General features: G+C 41.2%; 1 protein-coding gene and 1 long non-coding RNA gene across 24 annotated transcripts in view; one reads left to right on the top strand and one right to left on the bottom strand.

Moving 5' to 3' along the window:
- LOC147243771 (uncharacterized) overlaps window positions 1-20,126 on the bottom strand; it is a 136,190-nt gene that overhangs the window by 45,635 nt on the left and 70,429 nt on the right. The gene's annotated exons all lie outside the window — the stretch shown is intronic.
- Window positions 1-20,126, top strand: part of ntng2b (netrin g2b) — a 75,310-nt gene that overhangs the window by 11,161 nt on the left and 44,023 nt on the right. For all 23 annotated transcript variants that reach the window (XM_086188194.1, XM_086188193.1, XM_086188185.1 and 20 more), the window contains exon 3: window positions 1,569-2,212. In XM_086188194.1, the coding sequence (XP_086044320.1) occupies window positions 1,569-2,212 (644 nt within the window). The remainder of the gene's footprint in view (window positions 1-1,568; window positions 2,213-20,126) is intronic.

Below are 20,126 nucleotides of genomic sequence, written 5' to 3'. Positions count from 1 at the left end.
GAGATGGCTGTGAGGATCTCTGGGATTTCTTTGTGTAAATATTTAACTTCTGTGGTGATGTGGATGTCAGACAACAGAAAGCTACATCTATTTTACTGAATTGGCTGCAAATGTCTAAATATGAGAAGCCCAAAAACTCTGAAGTAAGAGATTCAGGGACCTGGATCTGAAGAAAGGAATTGTAAACATGACTATATATAAAAATCTGAATGACTAGAGGAGAAAAGGACAACGAGAGACACCAGAGAATGAGAATGAACAGTGTTTCTCGGTGCGGGTGGAAGGGAGCAGGAGTTTGAATAATCCCGTTGACTTCTGAGTTCTGAAGAGGGGTCGCGGCTTGAAAGTCTTGGCACCGCTAGAGGAGGAGGATCAATTCTCTGGAGTTAAAAGTGCAGCAGCACTCTGCTGTCTATGCAAAGACAGTGATGATGTACTTTCCCCTTGACCTTCACACTTCCTGTTGTGTTGTTCGGCAACTTTCATTTTAAGCTTTTCTGTCCCTCAGTGCTTTGGCAAGAAGTTGGTAGAATTTAAATAAGTACTGTCCTCTGTGGGGAAAAAAAAAACCTGATTGTTATTTTGACACTACAGATATTCACATCTCTTGAATCTCACATTCATTCTAAACAGCGTTCCTCGGACTTTCTTTAAGTGTACAACTGTCACCTGGGTGAATGCTTTTACATTAAGAAGACAAACTTCTAAGTGTTTTGGGGAACGTTCGTACTTTACCTGGATGGGGTTTGTAGCCCTGAAGGGCAAAACACATCACAATTTCAGAGAGCATAACAATTCATACAACACATTCCAGAAAATGAAGGACATTTTAGGAAAAAAAAATAACTTCCAAAAATACACCATTTCATATTTTATGAAGTGTTGTTGAGTTTTTTTCCATTCACAGCCACCATGGGTAGAATAGGATTGAAAAGATTCTTTTATTTGGTGTAGTTTAAACTAAATTTACTGTAAAATACCCCACACCAAACATTTAGGCAAATGAGGCATTTGGTTCTGTCAGTGTGGGGCTGGAGACCCAAAAGAGGCAATCACTTTGAGGATACCTGTTGTAAAATATGGTCAAATAAATCATTAACTGAACTGAAGCCGGGCGGCACGGTGGTGCAGTCGTCAGCACTGTCGCCTCACAGCAAGAAGGTTCCAGGTTTGAGTCCTGGCTCGGGCACGGGATCTTTCTGTGTGGAGTCTGCATGTTCTCCCCATGTCTGCGTGGGTTCTCTCCAGGTACTCCGGCTTCCTCCCACAGTCCAAAGACATCCAATTGGGGACCAGGTTAATTGAATACTCTAAATTGACCGTAGGTGTGACTGTGAGTGTGAATGGTTGTCTGTCTCTCTATGTTGGCCCTGCGATGGACTGGTGACCTGTCCAGGGTGAACCCCGCCTCTTGACGCTGGGATAGGCTGATTAGTTGTTTTTTGCACATTTTTATTTTTATGAACATATGCTGTATAAATACTCAATTTTTATATCTAAAAATTGAGTATTTTAATGTGACAACCCACAACTGATGCTGTACTTTTCTTTCTTTATACCTGTTGTAGGAGAACCCATACTTGTGCAGTGACGAGTGTGATGCCTCCAACCCAGATTTGGCTCACCCTCCTCAGCTGATGCAAGACCGTGAACGCAACGGCCTAATCACTTATTGGCAGACAGTCACATGGAGACGTCACCCAGAGCCCCTACTGGCCAACATTTCCATGTCCTGGAACAAGAGTCTGGAGCTCACTGACGACATCCAGATCACGTTTGAGTACGGCCGTCCTACTATCATGGTTCTGGATAAGTCTATGGACCACGGCCGCTCCTGGCAGCCCTACCAGTTCTATGCTGATGACTGCCTGGATGCCTTCAACATGCCACCTAAACGTGTGCGTGACCTCTCGGCAGCCAACATCACCCGGGTCATCTGTACTGAGCAGTACTCGCGCTGGGTTGGCTCCAAGAATGACAAGAATGTCAAATTCGAGGTGCGGGCACGTTTTGCTGTGTTCGCCGGCCCTCGGCTACAGAACATGGACAGCCTGTACACACGCATGGAAAGTATGAAAGGATTGAGGGACTTCTTCACCTTCACCAACCTTAGGCTGAGGCTTCTTCGGCCTGCCCTCGGAGGCACCTACGTACAGAGGGACAACCTGCTCAAGTACTTCTATGCCATCTCCAACATCGAGGTACCTGCCAGGTGAGGCTCAATGATGACTTACATCCAAAAAAAAAGCTGGGATAAATTGATCTCTACTATTGTAGATTCAATTGACAGAGAAAAATTGCAGTACAAAAAACTATAAATATAAAAGTTCTGTTTAAAAAACTTCATTATATCCTTCCAAAAGCCAACTATTATCCTCAGTGTCAGTTAATGCTAAACGTTCTCCTCTTAAAAGTTTTTTTCTGGGTGCAGAGGTAAAATAAAAAGGACATATTCCTAAAAATAATACACATAAAATACAAAATGTTTCTGATGAACAATGAAATGAGCTCTAAAGAAATACATCTGTCGGAATGGGAGTAGTTAAATGAAAGGATAAATGAAATTTTATATCATTTGACACTCAAATATGACAGATTAGGAGAACTACCTGGTGATGATCATACCCTCTGGTCACACCACTCTGATTTAAGGGCACCTACAATGACCCTATCTTTCTTCATGTGGATTCTGGTTGGCCTGTCACTGGGCTGTGAGGGCAATGATTAATGACAGAAACATACGGCCTCGGCGGTCCAACGTAAAGCACCATCCACATCCTGCCAGGGGAGCTGGGAACCCTTACATGGCAACTTTGTGACAGTGAAGGATGCTCAGGCCGTCACGCACCCGCTTAGCATCAACAGCCCATCTCTCCTACCTTTCAGAATTATTATTCCAATCAATACGGTGGGCTGACATTTGAATGGTATTTAACATCGTTGCTGGGATGGCCTGGAATAGGAGGAAGGGAGTGAGGGAGGTGTGAATTTGTGTGTGTCTGTTTGTGTATTTGTGTGTGTGTAGATAAGGACGGGGAATGTAAGGGAAAAATGAGTGACTGTTTGAGTTTGGGGGACAGATGTGGGCATCTTGTATGTGGGTGTGTGCAGGCAAGGTATAGTGGGTGGGTGAGGGTGTTTGATGAAGTCCTGAGTGGATGCTGACACAGCACACACATACACACAAACAACCCTCTGGCGCTGTGTAAAGGGCCTGCAGGTATTGATCACAGCTACTTTTCAGGCTCAGCACAGAATCAGAGAGAGTGTGTGTGAGAGAGAGAGAGAGAGGAGAGAGAGAGAGAGAGAGAGAGTGAGAGAGGAGAGAGAGAGAGAGAGAGAGAGAGAGAGAGAGAGAGAGAGTGAGAGAAATCAGCCCACAGGGTGAAACAGTCCATCACTGCACCAGAACCCTCACCAAAACCCAACAAATTTAATAATCACATATCCGTGTTTTGAAATATATGCTTATTTCTTTACTTAGTAGTCCACAGGTGCACCGCATCTAAGAACTCTAAATCCCAGCAGGAAACACTGTCTCTCTCAAAAAAATCCCTCTTCATATTCCAGAAAACTATCTTAATTTCTATCCTCATCCTTAGCTGGGCCGAGGGTGATAAGTGTCAGTGTGTGCTGGATCTAGTGACAGAGGACCCAAATATAGCCCTGTGGAGACGACTGAGGCCAGTCCATCTTCCGCCCCTGCTACCCACACCTCCCGTAACATAATCACTAATCAATAAGTTATTCTGGGCGGCCAGCAGGAGTATTAGGTGATAGTGGTGGGGGGTCCTCAACAGTACAGTACAATCAGGAGTGTCTGATGCTTACGGCTGTGAAATTGATTTTGGGGGAGCGAGACGATTAGTCAATGTTCCCTGGACAAAAGGCTAAGCTATTTCATCTCATCTCATCTGGCCTTAGTAACATATTGGGATTTCCAATGCTTAAAATTTGAATAATGAATATTCTGCTCCGCTGGTGCTCCAGCGGGGATGGCGCAGCGAAATGGGTTTTATATGATCAAGACCAAATGGCAGTGTACTGCAGGTCGCCACGGTAATGAGATATGCTGGTATTATGGAAGGAGAGGGGGTTGTAGTCACTTCCTGGCCGTATTGCGTGTTCCCAGGACACTACCTGTGGCTCCCTGGCTGATCCTAGTTAAAAGTAATTATTATTAGTGAACTGTTCTTAATGATCTCAGAGAGAGCAAAACAAGCTCTCTGGGATGTGTCTCTTTTATCTGACACTGCATTGTCAGAGTGACTGGACAGGCTCTAAAGAGCTGGTGCAGGTATGCGGGAAGCCAGGTACTCAGGGCTAAATAGTGCTGCTTTATCAATAAATACGTAACCTGATAGGCCATTAAGTGAAAACGCAGGCAAGCAAGGTTTGATGGAAGGGAGGTTGTAAATTTAGATTTGTGGATGCAATGAAAACACTCCAAAAGCTGGGTCTTAAGCAGGATGGGAGAGGGCATTCAGGGTAGAGGGCGGCCAGAGATGAGGCAAGAAACTGGGCAGAGAGAGGAGAATGTCAAACAGAGGGAGTGGCAGCAAAGTCAATAGAATTTTATTATATGAATCAGCATCGCTCACTTTGTGTTGCAAAGTTCCCCCAAGGTTAACTGTAATGAGCTGCAGAACTGACAATATAAAGCCAAGGTGTTTGGACTTTTGACTACAGACGAGACGCCACTCTTGGATGTGGCCATTTCCATATCTCTGATGGGCCATGTGAAAGCCATCTCCGGCCATCAAAGAAAGACTAGCCCGACCTCAACTCCATCATCATCATTCACAGCAGCCAAATCATATTCACCAAGAAGCTTCACTCATACAGTAAGTGGAGCTCTCAGATTCTCCTCCATCTCGCCACCCCTGATCCTTCTGCACCATCTGTCAGCCGCCACTGCTGGACTGTTGCATGGACTATGCTGAGCCTTGGTGAGCCTCAGGTCTGCATTATGGATTAGACGTGGGGTCAGGGATTGGGCCTCTTTAATGAAATAAGCAGCAGGTCATAAGGTGGGTCTTTATAATGGAATAAAGGAAATGCTGTAAACTCAGGAAGAGACAACTAAGTGGATTAAGGCCAAGACAGAAGGAAGGAGATGGAGCAGAGTGAGGCGGAAGTCGGTATCGTTTTTCTCTCCTCGCTTCAATATAAGGTCCTCTTCTGTCTGACTTCTCAGTTTGATTTGATTGGCTGATGGGTGGAGGATGACATTTAAGAGAAGCCAAGTTTGCAGTTTGACTGTCTTACTCTGCTATGTCAAAGAGCTGAGCAAGAGAAATGAAGAAATACCATGAATTTCTGTGAGTTAAGTTCTTCAACTGTAAAACTTTACAGCTTGGTCTTTGCTGATGGCCCTTATTCATTAAAAAAGTGCACATATGTACAAGTAAAAATTACATTTTAAATTTTAACTCAAATGTGTGTGCACAATACTGATGTTATAGGGAAATGCAGATGTGATCCTTTTTCCTGTATGTTTCAAACTGATTGATTGGGACCTAAATTTACTGGAATCATTCCAATACTGAGTGAGAAGACTATATGACCGTATGGGGAAGATAGCCACGTAAAAGCCAGTAAAAGAGCTAGTGTTTGAGGCTCAGACTGTCTCAAATTGGTTTCCGGCCACAGCATTCTGGCTCAGTGTTGGAACAACTCCCATTATTCAGTTCCCATCAATCACTTTGACCCAAACACATGAAAAAACAGGGCCCAGGTTGAAAAATATCCTTTATTTTTACCAGAAAAGTTGATTTTATTTTTTTTTTTTTTTTTTTAGAATGTTTGCATTTTTTTGTCCTCAATAGAATGCTACCAAACTCTGAACTAACAGAGACAGCAATTATAAATACCTTGTTTTCTAGCCAAGCCAAAATTTCAAAAAGGAGAATTGCCTGTCAGGGCGTGGCCAGCATTTCAGTGCAGGCTTTAGGGCTAATTCTTCTGAGAAATTATTTTATGTTGTCTTAATTTATTACATATTCATTGGGGGATAAGACAACAATAAATCTATCTGATTTTAAACACTATTACAGTCAGCTTTAAGATGATAACATCATTACATGAACATGTTCTTTTCATCTTAGCTTATGGTGTTAGCATGCTAACACGCCCCTAACCACAATGTAAACGTCCAAGTGTTTAGTAGGTATAATGTTGTTCCTCTGTCTCATATCATGAGTCTAGCGGCTTGGCACTTGACTGATATCAGATTTGTATTTCTTGATGATACTAGATCTACAGGTAAAGGATAATGATGACAAATTTCTTGGCAATCCAGCCGATAATTGTTATTTTGATCTTTATAACTGGAAACAAAGATATTTCAGTTCAGGCAGGAGTGGTGGAGAGACTCAATCGAAAGAGTTTTCCTTTCCAAAGGCAAATTCTATTTGCCACATACTCTGTTGTGCAGACATATTGCACGATAAAATAATTATTTTGCAAGTTCCGAGATGTGCTCCACAGTAAAATAGTTCAGAAAAAGAAAAGCTACGGTAGCATATGAGGCAATACTTAGCACTAAGGACATAGAGAAAAAATGTATTGAGCTGTCTAATATTTACAAGGATGTGTAGTTCTAATAATACAACCACTACAGTACTGTGGCTGATAGCACTGACAAGCCCTGCACTTCTGTGGGCTTTAACCCCAAATTAAGTCTGATAGGCCCAGTCATGCCTAGAAGCTCTCTCTCTATTACCAACAATTAATTATTTTCCACATGTGAAAATTAACAAAGAACAAGCCTGCCAGAAAATTTCAATGTTAATGATATTCAGAGTGTTTTTATATGGTCATGCTATTTCATGCCTACTTGCCTCATTTGTGTGTGTGTGTGTGTGTGTGTGTGTGTGTGTGTGTGTGTGAGAGAGAGAGAGAGATCATGGACCCCTGCTGATGTGCAAAGAGATTCGAAGCTCTCCAGTTGCTCATAGAGTGGCACAGAAAAGTTTTCTAGCATTCATTACCATGTCGCACAAAGATAGCCAAAGCCATTTGTATCACTTCTTTGCTGTTTATGCAGGTGCTCTTGTTTGTTTGTGAGTGTGATGACAGGTGCAGCTGAAGTCCTTTGTAAATCTCCATCAAATGGTGATATTTCTGCTTGACAAAATATGCACAGTGGTCATGACAAATATTGTTTCAAATGAGATGTGTTTCAGTAAATAGCACAAAACAATTTCAAAAGGTCACTTGTGAAAGATTTTGTTAAGGCAGATTTATGCAAATATTCAATATTAAATGCGACTGGAATAATTTTTTGAAGCCAAAGTTGCACATATAAATGTGATTTCTAGAGAATTTCTCTGTGGCCCCAAAAATACACATCTATCATTCACTTTTCTCTTTCAAACTGAAGCTCTTATGTGTTCCGTGGCTTTGGCCTGCTTTTTTACTTTAAAAATCAAATCCTAATGTTTGTCACAAAAATAGGATTTAAAAAAAATGACATCTTTTGACGGCTGCACGGTGGTGCAGTCGTCAGCACTGTGGCCTCACAGCAAGAAGGTTTCGGGTTCGAGTCCCGGCTCAGGCACGGGATCTTTCTGTGTGGAGTCTCCATGTTCTCTGAACATGATCTTTCTGTGTGGAGTCTCCATGTTCTCCCCGTGTCTGCGTGGGTTCTCTCTGGTACTCCGGCTTCCTCCCACAGTCCAAAAACATGCAATTGGGGACGAGGCCGATTGAATACTCGAAATTGACCGTAGGTATGAATGTGAGTGTGAATGGTTGTTCGTCTCTCTATGTTGGCCCTGCGATGGACTGGCGACCTGTCCAGGGTGAACCCCGCCTCTCGCCCGTTGACGCTGGGATAGGCTCCACCCCCCCGCGACCCTTAATGTGTAGGAATAAGCGGAAGATGACGATGGATGGATGGACATCTATAGACCAAAAGGCAGCGTGATATATTATTGGTGAGAACATGGCAAGCTTCTGCTGCTTGTGACGAAAGTGTATCGTGCTTTATTGGATCAGTTTTATGATGAAAATTAAGACCAAGCTTACTGCAATGATCACACTTTGCAATATAGGCTAAAATAATTAAAGCATAACAAATATGATAACATGACACCGGTATGTAAAAACACGAACGCAGAATTTACATTAAATTACAGATGTTAACAGACACATTTTTCCAATGCAGCTGACAATAGCACATATTGTCATATTGTAAGTGGAACAAGCTGTTCATCATGCTCTTCATCAGTTCAGATTTTATAAGTCACAATGTTAAAAACAAGGAGGGTTCAGTTAGTTTGTTTTTTTATCATTTTAAAAGCAACAGAAGGAATGTTAAGAAGGCTCAACATGTAGTCTGAACAGCTGTGTCTTTATTTTTGAGCCCCCGTAGCGAAGGGGTTGCAAAGCGATTGGCAAGATTGGAGGAACGGAGGGACAAGATGAGGTTTGGAATCTGATCAGAGATGGCAGGATGGGGTGCAGACTGATGTAAAGACCTGTAGGAGAGTACCAGTGTCTTGAATTTTGCTTTTTTTATGTGAATTATCAGGTAATAGGAGTGTAAATCAAAAGTTTGGTCACAATTTCTTCCAGCAAATGAGATGGGGTTTTCGACACTTCTAAAATAGCTGCTTTGTCAATGTCAACCTGTACGACTTCCATGTCTATAATCCAAGTAAGAAATAAAATGTGAATACACAAGCAAGGTTAAAACCAGCTGCCTGCAACCAGGCTATAGCACAACCCCCTGAACTAGCCTAAGAATGTAAACTACAGAGGATGTGGATGATGTTGGAGCATGCAAGGATGCATTTTTGTCAAAAGACCAAGACTTAAAATGACACCAATGACGCACACTGAGGCTCACCACAAAGAAATCAATTTTCTAAAATAAAATGATTGCCAAAATGAACACTGCTACTCCGTCATTGCACTTTGAGCTTCTAAAAACTATTGGTTGCAACATGTGATGAGGTGCGACTGAACACAGAAATGTTTTAAGAGGTATAATCTGAAAGCATCTTTCTTTACCTTGCAGCTGTACTTCAAAATATATCTAAATGCAAGGGAAACAGCTCAAATACTTGTTTTATATCCTATGTTTAACTTTGAGAGCAACTTACTCCTTTAAAACTTGTAAATCAAAAAGCAACAGTGACCCTCAGTCCCACTGCTTCCAGAGGTCTGTGCTAATTAGACCCAGAATGTGGCTACATCCAACAGTTACCGAGGTTTATTGTTGTAGGGAAGCTTGATTGAGCTAGACAGGGCGGACACGGGGGCGTCTCTGTGGCCTCCAGGCTTGTCCATCTCCTCCACGGGAGAACACATGCCTCGCCTCTGCTCTGTTTCTGGAGCCTCCAGTCTTTCTGTGTCTTGATTATCCGTGCTGGGTGACTTTGGAAACTGTCACCGCTATTTTTGAATCGCACCAAAGTTTTCTTTTGTGTCCTTTGCGGAGTGAAGGTGAGAGCATGGGAGGTATAAGCCTGGATCAAGGGGAGAGGTAGAAAGAAAGAGGGAGGCAGATGATGGATTAACTTGTAGTTTCATGGGACTTGCTGGTGTATGTGATTTTGTGATGAATGATGTGAGGTGTGATGCTCTGTAAATATTATTCTCCAGTTCACAAAGCTACCACAGAGCAGTTTTCCTCCCTTGTGTTTTCTCCTTATTTTCCACCCTCAACTGAAATCCACCTATTCTGTTTCATGAGACAACCGCTTCGCATTGGAGGACAGCCACCTTTTCCTTCATGAATGAAAGATGCCGTCGGTGCTTGATGTGTGATAAAGAGCAGCGGTGGTGGCTCGTGTGTTGTCGTGCAAGAGTGGAAACCTTCATTTGTGGACCCTCCCACCCTCTCTCAAACTCCTCCCCTAGCCCTCCGAGGCAGCAGCAGCAGCTCCGAAACGGATCACTTTTTAAATCATTCATGAGCACTCGCCAGAAAAGAAAGGCATGCAGACAGCTGAGGGACCGCAATGAGAAATGTGTCATTGTTCCTCTCATATGCGATGATTTATGACACAACGGTTGTAACTGATTTGATAATCGCAGTTTATTTCCCCTCAGAAGTGTAGAAAGTTAAAGTCAGCAATTTTGCCTTTTTTTTTCCTCCTTTCATTCGCTGTCTTTTGTTTAACAGATGAACCCCCCAATACACACACACGCACACACACTTCTTCCTCCACACCCCCCCCCCATGTGCTTACTCATCCCATAAATATCCTTTTAAATTCACAAATACGATAAAGAATTCTTCCTGCAAGCACCTGCCTCACCCAGCATCTGGCAAAAGGGGGAATCTCCTGATACTGCAAGCATGCTTTAAAGCTGAAAAGCATGCTGGGAATTCTAAGTGGGAAACATGAGTAAAGAGGGAGGGCGTCCTTGGAAAGATGGTTTGTTCTCTGTCAGCCACATTAATTAGCATAGCATTATTGAAGCCATGGTTCTGTACGTCTTTACTGCAGCGCTGTCATTACTAGCATGTAGATGGGTGCAGATAAACAACTCGTTGGTTGAAGTTGGAATGTGAGAGATGGGAAAGAAGCCCATGTGGTTGTCAAGGAGAAAGACGTCAGCGCAGGAGTCCCTTTTTGATGTGTTGGGAAGACAGCGAGGGAAAACCTTGTTTTCACTCGACTAAACAGGACAGCAGGTGATGTCACGGGGAACTTTTAGTTTGTAAGACTTTAGAAAAGATACAAAGTCTTAAGTTGTACCACAGAAGGAACTAATTAGGAAATAATGGCTTATTAAAACCACATAGTGCACAGATTGCTCTCAAAAACTGGACAGAAAATGAAACTGAAATATGGTGTTAATGAGGCAGTGTTGTTATATGAAAGACAACCAGAGTATGTAAATAAGCATGAAAGTGGCCTATATTGACATTTATGTGAGAAAGGACTTCAAGCGGCTGCAGTAATTATCACTACATAAAAGAAAGAAATCAGATGACATCAATGTGTCTGTAAAAATCAATGTGTGGTCGTAGGTTGGGGTGGTTGCTGGTTCCCTCACACACAGGACTGGAAACCCATGTATTTATCACCAGTGGTGTAACAAGACTGCTGTTTGGTTGGATGTGGACCTACAGCCGTTGAATATATGTTCATGTTAAAATGCAATCCCAAACTGCTGGTGGTACACAAACTGAATGATTAGCAGCAGGCTCTGGTTTTCTCTGCAAGCCTCTTCGAACTAGGGATGTGACATTTGTTGATACAATCAACCAATTTACAGAAATCTTTTCTGTTTGATTTATTTTTTTAATCAACAATGTCAGGCAAGGTTATGAATCATTATTCTTTCTAAACAAAGGTAGCCATGTTTTATTATTATTATGATTTTCTCACAACAGGCTGTGAAAGCCTTATTCTGAGACACTCCACGCTCCCGGTTCTGCACTGTGCTTTACATGTACACTACTATCTTGCCCCTCTCCTGTCTTTCTAACTTTACGTCATTGGAGTCTTCCTGCACATTTTGACAAGACAGTCCTGCTATTTTTTTGCTCACTTATTGCAGCATTATACTTTATGACCTGCAGCAGCATTAGCAGGTTCAGGCATGAGTAAATGTTTTGACATGGCATCTTTTGGCCTATATACATCAAATAGTCACTTATTTTTGCTCCCTAGCTTATTTTAACCTTATTCTTTGATGTTATTTATACATCCATTTACATGCTTGTGTGCATGGTGCTTTCTCTGCAGTATATCAATTTATAAAAGAATCCGGTTTTGTTTCTTTTACTTTTTTAGGGTGAATGAAAGATTCTGGCTGTGTAAAGCACTGAAGACTCAGATTATGTCTCATTTAAATTTAAGGGCTATGATCATTTTAAAGGATAAGCCTTGTGATATTCAACATTTTTGGGCTTATAAACAAAAAACCAAAAAAAAGCTTCAAACCAAGTGCATTGCATAGCTCTCTCTCTCTCTCTCTCTCTCTCTCTCTCTGTCTCGCTCTCTCTCTGTCTCTGTCTCTATCTCAAATGGTGCTGAATTGCTGTCAAAAATGAAAGCACATTAATGAGTCACACAGTTGTACTGGGTGACATGTTCCTTCATGAAGATGAGATTGAGGACTGTAGTTACGTGTGAGTCAATCCCACATACACCTGCTGCAAACACACTAAGCCAGTGTTTTAGGATCAAATGAAGGCTTTAAAAATAAAATGTATATCTCCAATCTGTTTCAAGTAGGTGTAAATGGGCTGGGCGCCACAGAAGGAATAAAGAAATTTTGAGTTTAGGACTCATTGTTGTCTCGCCCCTTTTTTATAAAATATCATTTATCCTAGAGTTTAATTTTTTCCAGTTTAGATATTAATTCAAAGAGTTCATGTAGAAAAAAAAATCCAAATAAATGCAGCTCAGAGCTCCTTTCTGGTATTTTGGGTGTTGTTGTTTTGTTTTTTTTTGTTTTTTTTAAATGCCCTCAAGTTTTACTCCTGGTATTAATTGTCTTTCAGACTGCACTGGCATGTTTTGAAGCTCAGCCTCCCCTCTCCTACTCTGTCCTCACCTCGTCTCTGGCCCCCGGCTTGGGTAGCTCTCTTCATGCTATGACTAATGATGCTCCTTCAGTCTCAAGGTTTTAGCTGGATAATTATATTAACCCCTGTCCTCTGGCTGATCCCAGCTCAGCTACTCTTCCCCAGGCATCCTCCCCTCTACAGTCTCATTGGAATTAGACAAGAATACCCACATATACACACACAGGAGGGCACACTGATGTTGTACGGCAATGTGTGCTTTGCATTAGCATGGGTATGTTAGTAGGGGTGTGAGTGTATGCCTGTGAGTTTTGATGACATTAAGGAGACTTTTTGCCCAAATGAGTTTTTGTGTATATGAGGAGATACACAACAAAAGAAAATGAGAGCGAGTAATTTTGTTTTCTGTGAAAAATGAGGTGCATGGGGTGAAGGCCTGCGGGTGTTTGCAGATGTGTTTTTGTACGAATTTACATGAACATGCATTCACATATTACACTTTCAAAAGTTGTTGGAGTCGGCTTCTTTGGCTCAATGAGAAGACCCAGATATCTGTAGCATTTTCTACCCTCAAAGTTCTCCATTCTTACACATACAGATACTATCACCCTTGGGGGTCCAAAGTCTCAGTGGGGATTCACACATGAGTATGAACCTCCTACAAAACCCCATGTTGTCTCAGAGTTTCAGTCTCTTCATCACTTTTTCAGTCCTCCCATATCCCCTTACTTCTTCTTTCAATGCAGTTCATAACTTAAATAAGAGGAGGATGTATATTAACGCCCCCTGCAACACTTGCCCAATTTCCTCTCTCCCCAGGTGTTATGCTTTGCTGTAGTGTTCATTAAAACACATTCAGCAGCAGTAAGGACTCTGCAGGGAGGTTACAGTCTAATATCAAGAACAGTTACACAGCGATCTAAGGACCATGAGGACTATATGGAGCCGGGCAGCACAGTTAAGTAGGCGAGGCTTTAATACACAGTGACAAGAATCAGTACGAACGTCGTCAGCATCATTCATACTGCATCACACGGCATGAATATTACAATCCAAGCATGCAGAGTCTTGAATTACCACCCGCCAAGTGCCAAATGTCAGTAAAAGATGTCTTGCGTGGTTGAATTAATATGGGTCGCCATCACAGTGGTCAGAGACTTCTTTGGAAGTGTCTATTCATGGGTGACAACATGGAGCATATGCTATACATAGTGCTGGTTCATTACTATCATGCAGAGACGACACAGCTGACATGGAGCTATTTATGCATGGACCCCAAATAGAATTATACGTCATTTAAATCTATTTCAAGAAATCTGTATTTTGGTCATTTATTTAAACCAGTAAGAAAAAAGGACAAAAGATCATTTGGATTCAAATATATGAAAACTAAATAAACTATTTTTTTGTTCGTGAGATGTTGTTTAATAAGTTTTAACTGTTTCACAGGTAACAGAGCTTGTATAAGCAACTCAAGTGACCTGGTTTCATATGACAATAACACTTGAATGACTTTTGGCTGCTTATAGTAAAACAACACTTTATTAACAAATAATATGGATATAGCGGCCAACTTGGTGTGGATTTGTTATTTCAGGTACCAGTTACATGACAAAACTGGAAGAGATTGACGTGATTAACAATTTAAAGTTATCTACTTGGAAAGAGCACCTACTGGATTTCCCTCTGCAGAAGTTAGATTTCCTAACGAAGCATTTTTTTGGCAAAAGTGAGAGCGACGTCTCGTTTTGCTGAGCAGCAGCAGCACCTGCTAATACAGGTGGTAAGATGCAGACCACCGGCACATGATCTCTATTTAAAAATTAGCAGAGTATGAAGCTATTTTGAGTAAAACAGAAAGAAAGAAAGAAAGAAAGAAAGAAAGAAAGAAAGAAAGGAACAGAGACATGGTAAGATGCTAAATTATAAGTATGACACAAGGCAACAAGACCATAAAAAGTGGAAACTCAAGGCATTCAAGCACCTCAAACTCAGAAATGTACTCTCAAAAGACCAATAAAGTTGTAATCGCAATGCTCTTGATTTATTTTTAATAATCACATCGCAATGCGCAAACATGATTCCAATTTCGATTGTACAAAAAATGATCAGGCTTTGTTGCTCTTTCTAAAACTTATAAATAGGGCTGTAATCAACCAAAGAAATTCTTGGTCGACTGAAGCCCTCAAATTTCTACTAAAAATCAACTAATTTTATATATGAAAAATATACTGTGTCAACTATCAGCACAAAACCTGTTGAGGAATATTTAGACAATTGTTTTTGTCATGTTATATTAATTGACAGACACTATCATTTGTCCTGCGCACAGAGCGAGACTGAACGGAGGAGCTCGGCATCGCGGCTGAGACACAAATAGGCTTTTAACTTAAAACTTCACTCTTAAACACAAAAGGCAAGTCCACTGTAAGAATTTTTACAATTAAAACAAAAACAATTATTAGACCAAAATATTGAAATGTCAATGCTGATATGTTCATATACTCAAAACTGACGGGGCAACCTAAGGTGGACAAGTTAGCTTACCGTTTCTAGGTGATACGCCGTCGTGTTTGTAGTGGAGCTGTGACATGAAAACTATTGTTTGCAATCTTTGCATTTGACTTTTTTCCATTATCTATTTTCATGAAATGCTGCCACACTGCAGATGTCTTTGACATGGTGGACGAGGACTGACTTTAAATGAAACCGTCAAAATTAAATTACATTCATCAAACCACCAGACGTTGGCCTTCAAGTACTCTTCAGTCTGTCTGTCTCTAGCGGGTCGGGCTAGTCCAAAACAGCAAAACAAGGGGGGTGTTCAAAGATAGATAGTTATCTGTGAAACAGGGGTGCTTTGAAAACACCATCATTAGCACTTGGTACTTTCCTCCTGATGAAATTAACATGGCAAAAAAAATCGACCAATCAGAATTTTGGTCGATCCAGAACGTATTGACTAATAAATCGACCAGTCGACTGGGAGATTACAGCCCTACTTATAATCATGGATGCAAAAAATAATTATTTTGCTTACAATCTGCTTTGACCTCTGTTTTTATTCACCACCACAATATGTTATACAGAACAGAAAAAAGCTACATATATACTCGTATATCTTTTGGCTGGTAAAATTTGGTGGGTGGGATTTTTCATCCATGAGACAATTGGTTGGGGAGCTAAAAAGGTTCCTTTTGGCCTGTGATAACCTACATGCTTATAATTTCATTACGATGATTGTCAACATCTGGGCACGCAGCAATTGAGTAAAATAAGCAGTTGGTAACAGCTAACACAACACTGATTAACGAGCAAAACATAAAGGTCTCATTTCTCAATCAGCTTCCTCCATGAAAGTCCTCTTCAGTCTTATGTGCTCAGAATTCCGAGCTAGTCTCTAGAACCTGAAAGCAGCACTTCAAGGTAATGGGAGATTCGTGACCAGTCAGCTCAAATTATCTAGCGCAGAAGCAGACATTGGAAGCTTGGAGGTGGAATGAAAGAGGCACCATACTCCTTACCACAAGTCAGTGTAACATCAAAAGTAAGAAGAAAATGCTACATAATGCTGCTTTAAGCTTCATTAAATATTTCTACAGGATGACCTGCACTGGCATCTCTGCAGCATCAATGGAGTTCAATTAAATGAATGAGGGGGTTGCTTAAGCTGGTCTTAACACTGCCTTATACAGTCCTGGGTCTTATACATTTTTGGCCTTACACTGACTCTTAGCTAGAGTGAGAGGCTTAGTCGTAAACTCTTGTTATCCTCACAAGCAATATTTCACACAAAATCTTATGACAGCTACTTATTAATTACCAAAAAAACACAGCTCTATGCATGTAACCCACACCTGAGCTGTGTCCCTCTAAAACACACACATACTGTCACTGCTTTGCTCATGAGAGTGGGCATCTGAGGTCTAGACCAGAGGACAGGATGTGCCCATGCTCTATTATTTAGTTATTAGGTCCTGTGCATGCTGTATAGCACAAACGTCAGAGAGCAAGCCATGCAAAGAGGGCCTGATTTTGCCTGCTGCTCTTTACATGAAAGCAACCTACAACCAATCAGAGAGCTACTCTCAGGTCTGTTTGCCAGCGAGGCACACACGCAATTGCCATTTAGTGGATCCCATGTAAATAATTCACTGGTATGCTCAGTCATACTCGAGCTCTTTCATTTATTCTCTGTCTATAGATTTAGCGTGTAATCACCAACTAACACACTTTGAAATCAGAGGAAATTGTTTTAATATAATAAATCCTGCTGGGATATCACACCTCACACACACACACACACACACACACACACACACACACACACACACGCTAAAACACACTCAGGGTGTGGATTGCAAAGACAATCAAGGTCATCCCTGCGCTTTGAATAATTTAAGAAGTGTTTTTGCTGGACTTTCACTTCCCCTTTTTACTGAGCAAGGCAAACGTGCTGTGACCTCTTGACCTTGACCGTATTTAGCAAGTGTGTGTGTTCGTGTGTATGTGTTGTGCTGGCGAGAACGGGATACCCCAAATGCACAGTCCCATAGGGGTTTCCCTTAATCCCTTTGAAATCGCAATACAAAGTGATGTATTTGGAAAATGTCCAAAAAACTACAAAGATGGCCAGATGAGAGTAAGGACAAGAGGTAAAAATTTATCCATAAGATGTTATTTAAAAAAAACAACAAAAAAAACCTTTCAATAGATAATGACAGATAATGAGCCTTGGTTAAATATTTGTGTTGATGAGTGAGAGAGGTTAGAGGACGCTAAGTGTAATTCCTGCTAACCGTAAAATTGCAGGGGAGGTCGGTTATAGATTACCTGTTTAGTCTGGAGGGATTACACATGTGAGAGAATGGATGGATGGAGAAGAAGAAAGGGCGGAAAGGAAAGTCTGGAGAGACGACTGCTTTGTGAGGTGGTACTCGAGGAAAATCGATCCCCTTCCTTCAGAGAAAGAAATTTATGAAGCTGGAACATAAACGCAGTCATGTCCAATTAGATGCTCGAAATTTACAAGGAAAGTCAGGGGGAGGACGTGGGAGGGGACGTGGTGATAAAGACTCCAGCAGAAGCCAATAAGGCGTGCTGCTGATCAATGATCCAAGCTTCCACGCATCTCCCTCTCCTCGCTTGGCTACTTCCTGTTGCACTTGGAATGAAATGTATTGGAGGGCTCTATTCTGCTGTAGGGTGCCCGCTACCAATCGGGGTATGGCATACTTTAATAATATATTTACTCCTCCCTCTCCTTAAGGCACCAAGAATTATTAATAAGCAAACTTTTTTTTTTTAATTTTTTAGGACTGCTGAAATGTTTTGGTTATTTGCAGCCGAGGTTCAGTCACTTGTGAAACTGACACACTGGCATACCTCAGCTGGCAGCAAAACATGTCACAAATTCTTCTGTGCTTATATGTACTTAAAGCTCGAGGTAAAATTTAAGTAAAATAAGGAGAGAGAGAAAGTTTCCCTCTTCAGCAGATAACCTCCCGGTGTCAAACACAAATTATTCAAACACATTTTTGAGTGAAGGGGAACTTTTAAGGACCTATATGAAGAATGTAGTGACACAAAGCAGAGAAGTTGCAGATTGCAACCTCTCATCTCTCCATGCAGGAGAACCTACCATGTTAAGTCACTTGTGATCAAAAATGTAACCAAGGAAAAAACTTAATTGATCCCTGCTGCGGTGAAATTACTTTGAGTACACAATTGCTCAAACACAGTTAGGAAACAGGAAATAATTGTCCAGTCTTGCATGATTGAAGTCAACAGAGATCAAGAGGAAAGAGCTGGAGTGACGAGTAGGGCCGTAATCTCCCAGTCAACTGGTCGATTTATTAGTCAATACGTTCTGGCTCGACCAAAATTCTTATTGGTCGATTTTTTTTGCCACGTTAATTTCATCAGGAGGAAAGTACCGTGAGCACCCGTTTCACAGATAACTATCTATCTTTGAACACCCCCCTTGTTTTGCTGTTTTGGACTAGCCCGACCTGCTACAGACAGACTGAAGAGTACGAGAAGGCCAACACCTGGTGGTTTGATGAATGTATATTTAATTTTGACGGTTTCATTTAAAGTCAGTCCTCGTCCACCATGTCAAAGACATCTGCAGCGTGGCAGCATTTCATGAAATTAGATAATGGAAAAAAGTCGAATGCAAAGATTGCAAACAATAGTTTTCATGTCACAGCTCCACTACAAACACGACGGCGTATCACCTAGAAACGGTAAGCTAACTTGTCCACCTTAGGTTGCACCGTCAGTTTTGAGTACATGAACATATCAGAATTGACATTTCAATGTTTTAGTCTAATAATTGTTTTTGTTTTAATTGTAAAAATTCTTACAATGGACTTGCCTTTTGTGTTTAAGAGTGAAGTTTTAAGTTAAAAGCCTATTTGTGTCTCAGCCGCGATGCCGAGCTCCTCCGTTCAGTCTCGCTCTGTGCGCAGGACAAATGATAGTGTCTGTCAATTATTATAACATGACAAAAACAATTGTCTAAATATTCCTCAACAGGTTTTGTGCTGATAGTTGACTCAGTATATTTTTCATATATAAAATTAGTTGATTTTTAGTAGAAGTTTGAGGGCTTCAGTCGACCAAGAATTTCTTTGGTTGATTACAGCCCTAGTGAAGAGTCCCACTGCAACCAAGAGGACCGCATTATCAAATGTAACTGGCAAAAAAACTTGAGAATGGTCATCCTTCTTGCCTGGAAAATAGGAGAGGAACAGTGACAATACATCCATGTAGATGCACTGAATTAAATATAGTGCTGGTGTTGGAGTCATGGAAGTCCAAGATTTGTCATAAATTCAAACACAAATTAAATGTCATAAATTAGATATAATAAGGCAGAACTAATTACCTAATAATACCAATTTGAAAGAAGTATTTATGGTTTGTCAGGACCGTCCACTAGACAGCAAGCAAACAACATTTAAGATGCTTGTTTGTGAATGGAGTTTGGTGCGGCGATGCATCTCCATCAGTTCAGTGGGCCAGCTATCTTCCCTCATCACATTTCTTAATCATCTGCAACCTATCTGTTCACAGAAATTCTGCAGGTAGGTTCCTGTTGTCACCATGACTGGCTGACCAGCTTCACCAATGAATGTAGACATATGAAAAACTAAACCACAGTGGAAATATTGTGTCATACCCATAACTAGCTTATTTGGAGAAGGTCATAACTAGTCAACTTTTTTTTTTTTTTAAACTTTGTCCATTCTGGGATGCTGTAATGCAAAATTTCAGGCTCTGTGGAAAATCCTGCTCCTTATGTACATACAACAGGCACATTCTAAGATAATGAAAAGATGACAATTTTTATTTTCAGGTGATTACACACTGAAAATATACATGCAATTTCTTCTAAAGAACTCCTTCATATTTTACTTGCTTCTCCTTTAGGAACAAACAAAAGTCAGTGAAGGCAGGGTGAGCTGTAGGGCTGCACGCACATGGACCTGTGTGTCATCGGTCTTCCCTGGTTTGGGTGTTCAGATGTGTCCTTTTTGACAAAAACACTAACTCTCATTGCCCATTAGACTCTCACTCCACTATCACTCCAGCAAGCTGTGCAGCCAGTTGTGTATTTGAGCTA

The sequence above is a fragment of the Aulostomus chinensis genome, chromosome 19 (genome assembly GCF_037954235.1).
Source record: "Aulostomus chinensis isolate RoL2024-O1b breed Wild chromosome 19, RoL_Achi_v1.0, whole genome shotgun sequence".
In the NCBI taxonomy this organism is placed as follows: domain Eukaryota; kingdom Metazoa; phylum Chordata; class Actinopteri; order Syngnathiformes; family Aulostomidae; genus Aulostomus; species Aulostomus chinensis.
The sequence above is the reverse complement of the archived record's forward strand: the minus strand, read 5'-3'. Positions and strand labels throughout refer to the sequence as shown.